Source organism: Coturnix japonica, chromosome 2 (assembly GCF_001577835.2).
Source record: "Coturnix japonica isolate 7356 chromosome 2, Coturnix japonica 2.1, whole genome shotgun sequence".
In the NCBI taxonomy this organism is placed as follows: Eukaryota; Metazoa; Chordata; class Aves; order Galliformes; family Phasianidae; genus Coturnix; species Coturnix japonica.
The window spans coordinates 47617201-47629800 of record NC_029517.1 but is presented as its reverse complement, the minus strand read 5'-3'; the positions used below and the strand labels follow the sequence as shown (position 1 = coordinate 47629800).

Here is a 12600-nt window from a genome sequence, read left to right as displayed (position 1 = left end):
AACCATTCTATGATCTGCAAGGACAAGGATTTAGGCTTCCCCTCTTACAAGTCATCACCTGGACGCTGACCTGTTGTCTGTACTCTTTTTAGTTAAAAAAAACAAATCTTCTTTCCTTCCACAGTCTGGCAAGTTCTCCAGCACCTCACCCTCCTCCCCAGTCCAGCCCCAAGGCCTGCAATATGCTGAGGATGCCGCAGAGCATGAGAACATGAAGGCTGTACTGAAGACCTCCTCTGTTAGTGGGGAGAGCACCACAGCGCTGGGGGTTCGCACTCGCAGCCGGGTCAGCAGGGGTAAGTGCTGGCAGTTTCCTGTTAGCCATCTTCAGTAGTGGTACTGCAGCTTCTGGGTGGCCTAAGCATAGGAGAAACAATGGCAGGAAGGGTCAGAAAGGGAGGTGAAAACCCCAGTAGTATTTGCACACTGGAGGTGGCAATTTGGAACATGAGCATATAGACAAAATATTGCTGGAGGGTGGTGTGAGCACAGAGCAGCAAAGTTCTATCCTCTGCCTCAGCAGCTTCACTGCTTACTCACACTCCAGTTTCTATTCCTGTTTTCATTATGAAACCAAAATGGTATATACATGGTGTTATTTTCTCCTGGTTTTGAGCAGAAGAAAATGAAAGTAGCAACTCAAAGAGAAAGAGCCATGTAGCATTTTATGAGCAATAGGAGAGAAAAAGGGGACAAGAAAAAGACAGGTTCTTCGATTAGCAGCAGAGCTACTGGACTAAGAGGGGTCTAGGGACATGAAAAACTGCTGTGGACTGGCCTATGCCTTCCTGCTGTCCCAACCTCCTTCTCTGAGGTCCACAGTGCTATGCTGTTTCTAGTGTCAGCATAAGTGACTTCTGAAAGCTGACACAGAGGAAGTGAAAACCTGACCCATTCCTTTGTTTCCAACACCTGATTCTCTGACAGAAGAGTTCAATGATACAGCCATTCTTGGCAATAAGATACCTTTGCTTTTTGTCCAAGACGTGATTCACCAGTGTACCTCTTCAGAAGAGCAGCCACTAAACCACTTCCTTGTTGCTAAATCATTTTGCAGAGACTGAGATCACCAATTTATTTTTTTTTTGTCTCCACCTTATGCCCTCCTATACAAATACTACCCGGGAGATGCTACTGAAGCATTGGGGAATACACCAACATTTAAGTTCATAGCTTTCTGTTTTCATATTTCTTTTCCATTATATCTAGATATCTTACATTTTCTTCCTTCTTTTTGGTGTCACTAATACCTTATCCAGAGCATTCACCACTATGGGCATTTATTAAGGTTTTAAACCATGATTCTGTTTAATTAGGTTTCACTGCTCCAGTTTCAGAAGCAAGCCAACTAGCTAAAGTAAAAAGATGAAATAATTTAAGTTGCTCTGTACAAGTAGAACAGCTGAAGTAATCCACTGACTGCTAACAAGCAGTGTGTCCTGATAATGAAAGTCAGCTTGCATTCCCCTGAAGAATAGCAGAGGCAGAGGAAGGGTGAGCCAGACAGAAGTTTGTCAGGAGCACTATCATAATGGAAATGCTCTTGCTGAGAGCCAGGAGAAAAGCAGCAGAACAAAGTGCTAATCAAAGCTGTTGTTTATTGACATCAGAAATGTAAAATGGAGTAGTCTTGCCAGTGACTTCTGTTTGCAGTTCTAACACACCCATTCCTTTGCAAAGCTTGCTGTCAGTGTTCTCACTACATACTAGCCTTCAAATCATTCAAAAAAGAAAAAGCATGTGGAACAGTAGTCTGTTGTGAAGGAACCAAAAGATGTGTCTGACACAGCTCTTTGGAGTAAGGAGTGCCAGATCCTTGCATTCAAAGACATGGCTTTCTATCTGCGGCTTTAACCAAAATTGCTTATTTAGCTTTTCAGCTTGCCAGCAACTCTTGCTTTTCTGCTCACAGCAGAGTATGTGCAGTTGTGCCAGGACACATATGTATTGAGGACGTGGATTGTCTCTTGTGAAAGGGACAACTAGACATGTCAGACGCTATGTTTTTCTCCTTTCTGTATACTGTGATACAGATGTTTTAAAAGAGATTGTTCTCCTCTTTTAGTAAAAAGGACCTGTCTTGGCGATTTGAATCAGTTTATAACATATGTTCTGTCTTCCAGTCTTTGTGTAATTGGAGCAGAGACAGACATGGCCACACAACACTTCAGCTACACAGTCTGTAGCAGACATTTGCCAGTTGTATGGTCATGAATAATACTCTGAGACTAAAAGGAGTAGAAAGTTGTAATTGCATTTGAGCTCTACATTGTTTGCTGATACAGCAGAGAGTCTAGGTTATTATTTTAAAATATTCTCCAATAGGCAGATTCTTCTCCTTTGGCCGGTTTGAAGTAGCAGTGACTGAGCTGCCTGCTTCAATTCTCCAGAAAGCCAATTCTGAATCCAAAGTGATGCAAGAGGCTCTTCTTGTCTTTTCCCTAAGTATATTTGCTGGACTTTTCCAGGCCGTATCGGTTCATGGAATGCTGGCAATGACGATTCGCCTAATGCAACGGATGATGCAGCAGATGAGATCATGGATCGCATTGTAAAGTCCGCCACACAAGTGCCAAGCCAGCGAGCGGTGCCTAGAGAGAGAAAGCGGTCACGAGCAAATAGGAAGTCATGTGAGTAAATGGTTATTAAAGTTATCAGAAAAAGAGCAAACATTTATGTATCTTGGTGATTAAATTTGTCTTCTACTATTGCAGACATGCGCTGGTAGTACCTTGGTAGTATACTTATGATTGGGATATATGTCTCCTACAGTTGTTTCAACAGTGTTGTGCACAGTGGGTGACTATCTTCTAGAGAAATTCTGATGTCTGTAGCAGCAACAGAAGAATGTTTTATGGTGCTTTAGGGCTTCTCTGATGACAGTACTTATTCAAAACAAAAGTAGTTAGATCAGGACTTCAAACTGAGACTCGCTTAAATACCATAAGGTACTGTGAAGTGGCATAAAGATTAATAGTTCTGTCTGTAAGCTGAATTTATTCATAAGCAAGACATAATTTGGAAGATTTCATCTTTTAAAAAATCTTTCATGTTGTATATCATCCTTTTGCTGCCCTGTAAAGCAAAATGTCTAGTGCTGTTTGATTGCAAAATGGTTGAGGAGAAGCCCCTGGGAAGAAAAGGTCACACATTTATAAAATGGTCTAATGTTGTAGTGTGACTACAGGGCAGAGCTGTGGCATGCTAGTTTAAACAATTTGATTTCATGCTTTAAAAAATGCAATGTTTAAGAGGCTATGATCTCTTGAGTTTTTTTTCCTTACGTGCAGGGACTACTGTCATTACTGTGAGATGGATAAGTACCCAAAGGATATAAGAATTTGGTCTTAAATGTCATTCACCAAATGTGGCTTTTTGACTACCTTTCCATCCATCTTTTTAGCATTTCTGGGAAGTTAGGACAAAGAGAAGTCAACAACAGTGAGTGAAAAATCACACAGAACTTCTTTTATTTTTGGAGTTGCTCTAACAAAGCTGTTGATTGAAACCATTTGATATAAGCGGTAGTTGATTGCTATAAACTAGCATGTGCTGAAAGCATATTCACTTTCACCAACATGCTAAGAAAAGAACTTCTGCATGTGGCAAGAGTAAATTCAAAGTGGATGCTTGATAGATGAGGCAGACTTTCAGCAAATGAAATGAGCTGACACTGGATTATCCACCTTACCCTTTGTCATGCACTGTGCCGTACCACTCATGGCATCACCTTCTGCTGCTCCCCACTTCCCCACACAGTTCTGGTGCTCTGCACATGCTGACTGCCCCAGTTGGCTTGTGCATATGAAATAAACCTCCTGTGTGTTTGCCTATCTCTATGTTTTTTCCTATTCTAAGTTATTTCATCTGTTAGCAACCTTGTCTTTGTGCACACGCACTAAAAAGTCTGATTTCTGCTTATACTGTGCATCTTTTTCCCAAGGAAGCACTTGCTGAATTTAAAAAAAAAAAAAAAAAAAAAAAAAAAGTGATAATAAAAATAGTATCTATTTTTCTACAGAGCTGGCTTTTGCACTTACTCAGTGCAAACAGTAACAGGGATTAAGCATTCACTAAATGTTTAGGCTGCAACTGATTTCCGCAGTAATTAATCATGATAGACTCCAGCTCTTTTGCTTGTTTGTTCTTCAAGATCTGGATGAGGCTTTAAAATGGATTAAAAGGCAGTTTCAAAACAAACATGAAGTTCAGCAGATTAGCATCTGTTTTCATAAATGAAATATGTGGTAGTAGCTGGTGTACCTGAGTAACTAAAAAATTGAGTAGTTTAACTCTAAAATGCACTCAGCTGGACTGATAACATGGCAGCTCCAGAAAAGAGCAGAGATCAGCCCTTGTCAATGCAGAATGTGAGTTAAATAAGCAGAAAATCTCCCTAGTAGAAATATAACACAAGTCCTGCATGTAATAAAGTAAACGAGGGAGACATCATTGCACTCCACAACTTCCTAAAGGGAGGTTGTGGTGAGGAGGGGCTTGGCCTCTTCTGCCAGGCAACAAACTGGACTCCAGGAAATGGCCACACGTTGAATCAGATGAGGTTTAGACTGGACAGAAGAAGGAACTTTTTCTCTCAGAGAGTGGTCAGGCACTGGAATGGCCTGCCCAGGGAGGTGGTGGAGTCGCCATCCCTGGCAGTGTTCAAAAGGCATCTGGATAGGGAGCTAGGAGATACGGTTTAGGTATGGTAAAGGGAAGATGGTTGGACTAGATGGTCTTGTAGCTCATTTCCAACCTTGTGATTCTATGATTCTGTGATTCTATGAAATTTTAGTCATAGTTTCACTATTAGGATTTGCAGATGCCACAGTATTTGTTATTGGCAGAGCTAAGAGACTCAAATCTCTGTTCAGTTTGGTTCACCAGGTTCGGTCTCCAGGGTCCCATATACATCTTTTCATCTTGAGAAGAGTATTTAGTCTCATCAAAGTGAAACTCAGTTGAATGTTTTTTTCTGTGCATTATATACCATGTATCTAATTGTTTTCAGTGCGTAACTGAAAATCTCTGAGGCTCACTTAAAATTCACCTGTTTTTAATGAAACTGGGATAAATTCTATGCCTTCAGCAAAATTGGAAACCCAGAAGATTTGTGTGCACTGCATGTGTTTGCTGGGGTTTAGGTAAAACTTTCAGATGGGCAAGGGTTTTTTGCTGTAGACAAAGACACAAAAATATGAAGTAAAAAGTGATAGTCAAGTATAGTCGGTTAGGGGAAAACAGAAATAGGAATGTGGAAAAGGTTCAGTTAAGTTCAGTAAATAATTGCAGTTAGAAAAATTGGCTATTTTGGTAACATTCACTTAACAGTTTTATCTTTTGTCTTTGTTGAGCATTGTGACTGTATCTGCTATGCAGAAAGCTTAATTAGATCTTAATGATGTGAAAAAATTTAAACACTCAAGGCAATCAGCAGAACCTTAATTTGGGAGGAGGAATAAGGCAGTGAGTAATCCAAAGACAGATGGAAATATCTTTATGTGCTAGTTGAAGATACAAAGGGTGACTGATAATACCAGATGTAACTGAATCTGACTGAGAACTGGTAGGAAGGGATTTGTTCAGCAGGGGCTGAAATGAACTAATGAAAGCTAACGTACATGGTAAATACATGATGTCCGAGTTCCTGTGGTGATCTGCCGAGGGAAGATTTATTCTGTTCTGGACATCTATACACTGAAGGTTTTTAAAGATAAAATCTGACATTTAGAAATACAATAACCAACTGGAAGTCATTGCCTCATGATGGGTGTTCAGTGACCTACCTACTGTATTTGAGTGGTGTTATATATGCAAAAACAGCATTACAGTTGTATTATTTCATTAGAAGCCTCGACAGAGAGCTGCGGGAGTGAATGAGCCACAGTTGAAATGCTCTTTCACCCCTGGAGGTGGTCATTCAAAGACAGCTTCAAGGCAAGTTGCCATGGGAAGATTCTTCCGTTTTTTCGCTCTGATGTGTCAGCAACAGACTCCAGCTTCTAGAGATACCAGTTAGTGTGTTTTAAAAGCATGAAATGAAAATTAGGCTGCAAAATATATTGTTCCCATTCTGGAAGACTGAGGGAAGCTTTCTGTGAGAGAAGTTTTTATAACAACAGGGAGCGGTTCTACTTAGCAGAGAAATAAAACAATAATATAATTTGGATTGTCTGTATCTTCTGCCAGGTTAAGATGACCTTTACAAATGATGCCATAACAAACAATGAGTGCAAAGGAAAGATGAAATAAGGAAATTTTAAGAATCGGTCTATTTTATAGTTCAAATTCCAATGAATATAATTGATAAAGTTAATTTTAGCAACTTATAAAATGGAACTGGGGGCCAAAAATGAAATCCTCTATATGAGATAGCACCGATATTTCAAAAAAGCAACTGTAAAGAATGGAGCTTATTCATTTAGTTCAAATGGGTCTGAATTGGAAAAAAAGAAAAAAAGGAAGATGAATGCAAAGTATGTAAGCAGAATTTGCTGTGTAGATTACAAGCAGTGAAGTAAGAAACAACTTGTACAAAGACTAGGGCTGTTCCTAAATAGAAATTCATGAACAGCCTCTGTGCAAATTTTATCTATCTGGGGGAAAAAAAAAGCAAAATTATTCTAACCATGGAAGCTTTGATACAACAGAAGACATGTAAAGACATAGAGTATCATCCATAGAAGACTTTACTTAAATGAACTGGAAAAAAAAAACAAACACCATTGCTGGACAAGTAGGAAGTTGATGCTGTTTCCCTTCTAGACATGGCTGTTTATTTACAGCATCCATCTCCTAGCATAAAATCATTGTCTCAGGATTAAGTTTTTGTGGAGTAGCCTGGACATCTTTCTGTTTGTTCCAACTGACTAGACAGATCTGTGTCAGGAGTGTGATATAATTCCCATAACTCAGCATCACAAAGATCATACTCCGTTTTTTTTAGGAGTGAGCCAGCATTCAGAAAGTATTCAAACTAACCTTTGCTTATGGAGCATTATACTTGGAAACACTGAGCCAGACAGAGTGGATTTCTGACCTCTGTGAATGACCAGGTCAGAGCTCTGAAAAAGGACAAAGAAAAACTCCCGTGGATTCATTACCTTACTGAAATGCTCGCTAAGCCACAGTTTATCATAAAGATATCATATCATCATTCAAAATGCAATTCCCATAAGGCAACTAGACTGAAACACAAACCTGTATATTCTCCCTTTATGAATTAATTATTAGTATTAGTATTATTAGTACCAGCAGGTATTTCATACTTGAAAATGTATTTCCTGGCTCCCTAAAGTCAAGGCATTTGACAAAGAGTGAGGATCCTATTGTGTTCTTTCCAACAAATAATTTCAGATAACTGCTCCAAGGAGATAGGTCGTTAAAGATGACTATACAGCATTATACTCATTTGGATCTTCATCTTACCCTGAATGGTCATAATATAGGACCCAGGTGTGACTAATATCTGACAGTAAGTACCACATATTCTAGCGGTGGTTACACTGTATTCTGCCAGAGGGTAGTTTTTCCCAAACATAGCTTTTATCTCACTCTTTTTATGTGCACTCTGGTTTCTCTTAGATTTTATGTATTGGAGAAATCAGTTTGGAGCAGAAAATTGAATCAGAATCCAATATTTGAATGAAAAGACTTGATCGATATTATTTGTGATGTTTAGAAAAGAGACAGGAGAGGGATAGAATCATAGAATGGTTAGGGTTGGAAGGGACCCCAAGGATCATCAAGTTCCAATACCCTGCCACAGGCAGGGCCACCAACCTCCATATCTAATACTAGACCAAGCTACCCAGGGCCACATCCAACTTGGCCTTGAACACCTCCATGACGGCTTACTCTTTTATTAGATGTTGGAGTCATATACTAGCCCCAAAATATACCTGGTAACTGACCTATGGGATATGGATACATCATAAGGATTTAATCATTTGTTTGTGTAATGTCTTGTGGAGAGTAAAACAGTCTTTTTGGTGAAATGGATCTGAGACATGACTCAAGTAATCTGTCAAACTCGTACAAGGGGGCTGTGGAGGAGATAGGAATTGAATCAAGATTATCTGAATCCTAGACAAATAAGCTCAGGGCTGATGGATTAAGTTTAACTGCAGAACATCCCAGGTCAGGTATTTCTGCTAAATTCCACCTTCAGTAAACGTGAAATGGGAGTAAGCATGCTATCATCATGTGCCAAAATAAGGGAAAGAACTCTGCCAAAGAACCAGGCTTGGAAACAGGTTTTAGACAAGTTTTAATAACACATGCAGAGCTGCTTTGGAATAGATGTGTTTATAAGCAAACAAAATAATAGGTGGGAGTCTATTTGAATCTGGAAGTGTGTAATTTTTGTTTGGAAGTCACAGAGTGCTTCGGTTAACTTTTTCTTCTCCTTTTTTTTTCCCCCCCCCATTATTTTTTTATTTTCGTGTCACTTCACTTACTTTTTCTGGCTATGAAAAGACACAGAAGTGCCAAAATACCAGGAGGGAGACTGTTCTGGTATTTATGGCCAGACTAGAAGCAGGAGTTAATGGAAATTATGCTTAAGAAAAAACAACAGAAACCTTACAAGAAGAAGGTCTATATAAAACACTTTAAAGAATAGCAACTTTACCTAGAATTTGCAGTGAATGATTTAGCGTTTGAGTAAGAGGATCCTATCAGAAGTTAGAAGTGAGGTAATCTAGTTAGTGATGTACATTTATCAACAGTTCCTTGTGTTTAGAAAAAGTAAATATTTTACAGATTGTATTAAGTCTGTGTGTCCTCAGTATTGAGCCTCCAGAAGGTCAACACCCGGTTAATAAAAATCTAATTATTGAATGAAAGCAGAATGTGAGATAAAGCTCTTAAAACTCTGGCAGTTAGGATGTTATCTTCCCAAGATGCCAAGATAGCTAGTGTCTTTTGGATGCCTTTTAAGTAGTACATTCTTTCATCCTTAGAATGGCACGATCTTTGCAAGAGTGACAAAACTGTGCTGAATGACCTATGGTAAAATAGTAGCAGTAACTTAAAAAAAAGTATCAATAATAATTAATTAATGGACTTACAGATGACCACAGTAAGTGGTAGCAATGGATGTAGCCTATCAGGGTGAGGCCTTTGTAGTCCTTTGCCTCACCACTGCTAGAGGCCATTATCGACAGCTGTAGGAGAAAGAAAAGGACAGGTAGGATAATTCTGCACAGTTCAACATGGGGTATCCTTCAGAACAAAAGTATTTGTGAAAGCTTTTCTAAAAATCCGGTAAAAAATAACTTTTAAGAGAGGCTTAAATTCATTTTCCAGTCACTGTTTTAGAGGAATCTATGAGTCATTGCTGTAATAAAATTTATTCTGATGCAAATTTTTTTTTGTATGGGGCTCATACTTGCTGCTTGAAGTAGCTTTCATTTTCTTATATTGGAAAAGTCAGATAGAAAAGTAACCAAACCTACATAATTCAGATCTCCTTAATTTTCCTTTGAATTCTGTTAACAGTGTTCAGAGATCCTGTGATATATAGAATTTGTTCAATATTAAGCAGCTTTATTTTGATTCAGCAGCAGAAAATGAAAAGTGAGAAAACACTGCATTGACCAGAGAAGTCAGAATTAAAAATGCAATTTTTGCAGCAATTTGTCCCTGTAGAGAGAAGGCAGAGATGTATGTTGAGCACTATACAGACTCGTACATGTTACAATATGAACACAAGCACAAAGGAGATGATGTAGATATATGGAGAAAACTGCTGCTGCAGTAAATTATCCCTAGTGATTTTAGAGTGACCGCCACTTTGTGTGATCACGTCTTGCCCAGACACGCTGCTCCATGGAGGAGGAGGTGGCCACAGCTTGGATTTTGGTCTTAGCACAGATTAAACTCTGGCAAATGAAGCCCATTGCTCAGCAGAATCCCATGGCTGAGCCAGACCATTGCCACAATCCATCTGCTGTATCTCAGCATTGGGAGAACCAAAAATAAGATTGATCTACAACTTTTCCTGCACTTCTAGACAAAGATTTATAGGTGCTGGAATTGTTCTGGCCATCTCTCCTTACCCAAATGGCACTTTCTTTGTTACAAGAAAGGAACAAAGGTAACATGGAAGAAACTGGTAAGTAATGGGCAGCTGGTAAAGAGCAAGTTATATCAGTATACCTAGGAGATCGAGCTGCTCATGTTCCCTGGTTACAAAAGTTTGGTATTAACATTTTCATTAAAATCTGTTTTTCTTTAAGAATTTATGCTTTTGGTAATTATTCAGCTGTAGTTCTGTAGAAAAGAAAGCTGGTTTTACATAATCAGTTTGCATTTTCCAAGAGATACACATAGTTCATTTCACTTTCACCAGTTTCCTATTCACTGTGTCAGTGAATTCATTTAAAGTACATCATTTCTCTTTAGGCAGCATATTTTAAGATATATTTCAGGGCTTTTGAATTTTTGTTACAAGATTCATTTCCAAAATTGGGATAGTTAAGTTCCAAGTATTAAAAAACTAATAAACGGTTGTGGAACACACTGTTAGCCTTCTGTTGATAGGATATACATTTTGTTTTGTTTCTTTCTCTAAGTTTTTTTTCCTCTGTAAGTTTTTGGGTGTTTTTTTTTTTCTTTCTGTAAGGCTTTCAGATCTAACACTGGTCAGCAGCATGCTCCTTGTATGTACATCATCCTTCCTTCTTGAAGGAGAATTGTTTTCAGCAACAAGAGTACGTAATCAAGATCAAACTGCTGCTGTGGGAAGCACTTCATCTGAGACAGAAAAATAAGGAGGTAGAAGGCTGCTTTACAAGTCTCCTTATAAAAGAAGTGCAGTAACAAATATGGTCTCATGCAGTTTTCTAGAAGACAGTTGTGATACCACAGCTGCCAAAGAGAGCCCTCTGCTGCCACAAAGATGTGTAACACAAGGATCTATGTAAGCAAGAATTTGACTGCACCTGAATGCAAGGGTCAGGTGCATCTTTGTTAGGAGATTAAAAAATAATAATAATAATTTTTTTAAAAAAAAGAGCTTCACACAAAGCTACTATACATTTATCTTGCCTCAGTCAAAAAGTGTATATATAGTGTGTATATATATATGGCTTTCTCTAGGCAGAACAGTGCCACCTGATCAGCATAACTACAGGATTGTTGTGATTATAGTTATTTTTAATCTGACAGGCCTGTGGAGATGATTCCTTCTGCTGTTGTATTTTCCAACACAGATTCCTGACGGAGATGATAATTGATTTGAGTTCCCCAGAACCCATGTATTCAAACATGGTCACACTTCCCTGCCAAGTAAATCCTGAGCTCTGTGTTTATAAGCCTGAGCTACCCCGTTAGTGAAAGTCTGTTACTTAATCATATATCACTTGAAAATAGACTTCAAGTCATTTCACAGTTTGTAAATGGAATTTAAAAGCTGCATGTCCAAAGCACTTGTGTTAGATGGCTTTATTTTTTGTATCCTATTTCCTGCCTTTTTTGTCCTGTGCATTTTTAATGCATGGTCAAGTCTTACATAGTGCTTAAGTTCAGACTCTGTTGTTACTGAGCTCTATATTCTCGATGCTTCACCTATTAATAATGAACTCACTTCTGATTGATAGATTTAATTAAGTGGGAAAAATGATGAAGGAGGTGGCAGCATGATTGCTTTTAGTTTAGATCACAGAACTCCTACAAATGAGGGTGCATTTTTTTGTCATGGGAAGTTTGCAAGAAAGGAGTTATGTCCTTCTTCCCTCTTCAGTTTTAGGATTGTATAAATGATTATATGTGAAATAAGCTAGAAATTGCAGCTTCAATTACATGTTGATATTACTTTAAAAACAGTATCTTCATGGTGTTTCAAGCAATATTACTTTTTGTTCCTTAAAACAAAAGCCACCCAGAGAGGAACAAATTTGAGTATGATACTTTGTCCATCAACAATGCCAGACTGCTCTTTATGTCACCGATAGCATCAGTTACTCCTGGTGGTGGCTGCACTACTGTTTCTTGTTAGGAGAGACTTGCACCATCTATGAAGCAGAACTGCAATGCAGGACAGCCATACATTGTCTCCTGGAGCTCTCAGTATGGCAAAGCAAAGACCATGTATCGCTTGGCTTTACCTCTTCAGAGATGTGCCTGCAAAATCCAAAAACTCACCTACAAATCACTGTAAGAAAATCTTTACACTTCATTCTTTTACTATAATTTTTACACATCTAGGCCTGCTCATATTATGCATTGAGATACGCATGACCGAGTTTCAGTATGGCTTATATAGACAGTGATATAATAATACATAAATGCAGAAAAAGATTAAAAGGAATGGACGTGATTGAGAGTGTCCAGATTGAGCTTTTGTGTTGCAAATTGCCATTGGCAAACTCACTGCAGTAAAGTCCAAGGCAACATATTGAAAATATGAGAAAACAGACTGGGTGTGCAGGCTGCATTTTCAAAGGGTAACAGAAAATAAAATTAGGATACATGAAATGAAATGATATGGTAGAGCTAGTTTGTATTGCCTCTTATAATTTGCTTTCCTGCTGTCCTTGCTGTGTAATTTTCTTTGTGCCAAATGAGCAAGTAGCAGCTGCATTACCTTTGCATCTG

At 38.6% G+C, this 12600-nt stretch overlaps 1 protein-coding gene across 3 annotated transcripts in view; it reads left to right on the top strand.

Annotated features, from left to right (window-relative positions):
• The window catches only part of FHOD3 (formin homology 2 domain containing 3), a 354796-nt gene that overhangs the window by 332609 nt on the left and 9587 nt on the right, over positions 1–12600 (top strand). For all 3 annotated transcript variants that reach the window (XM_015854309.2, XM_015854311.2, XM_015854310.2), the window contains 2 exons: positions 125–296; positions 2469–2630. In XM_015854309.2, the coding sequence (XP_015709795.1) occupies positions 125–296; positions 2469–2630 (334 nt within the window). The remainder of the gene's footprint in view (positions 1–124; positions 297–2468; positions 2631–12600) is intronic.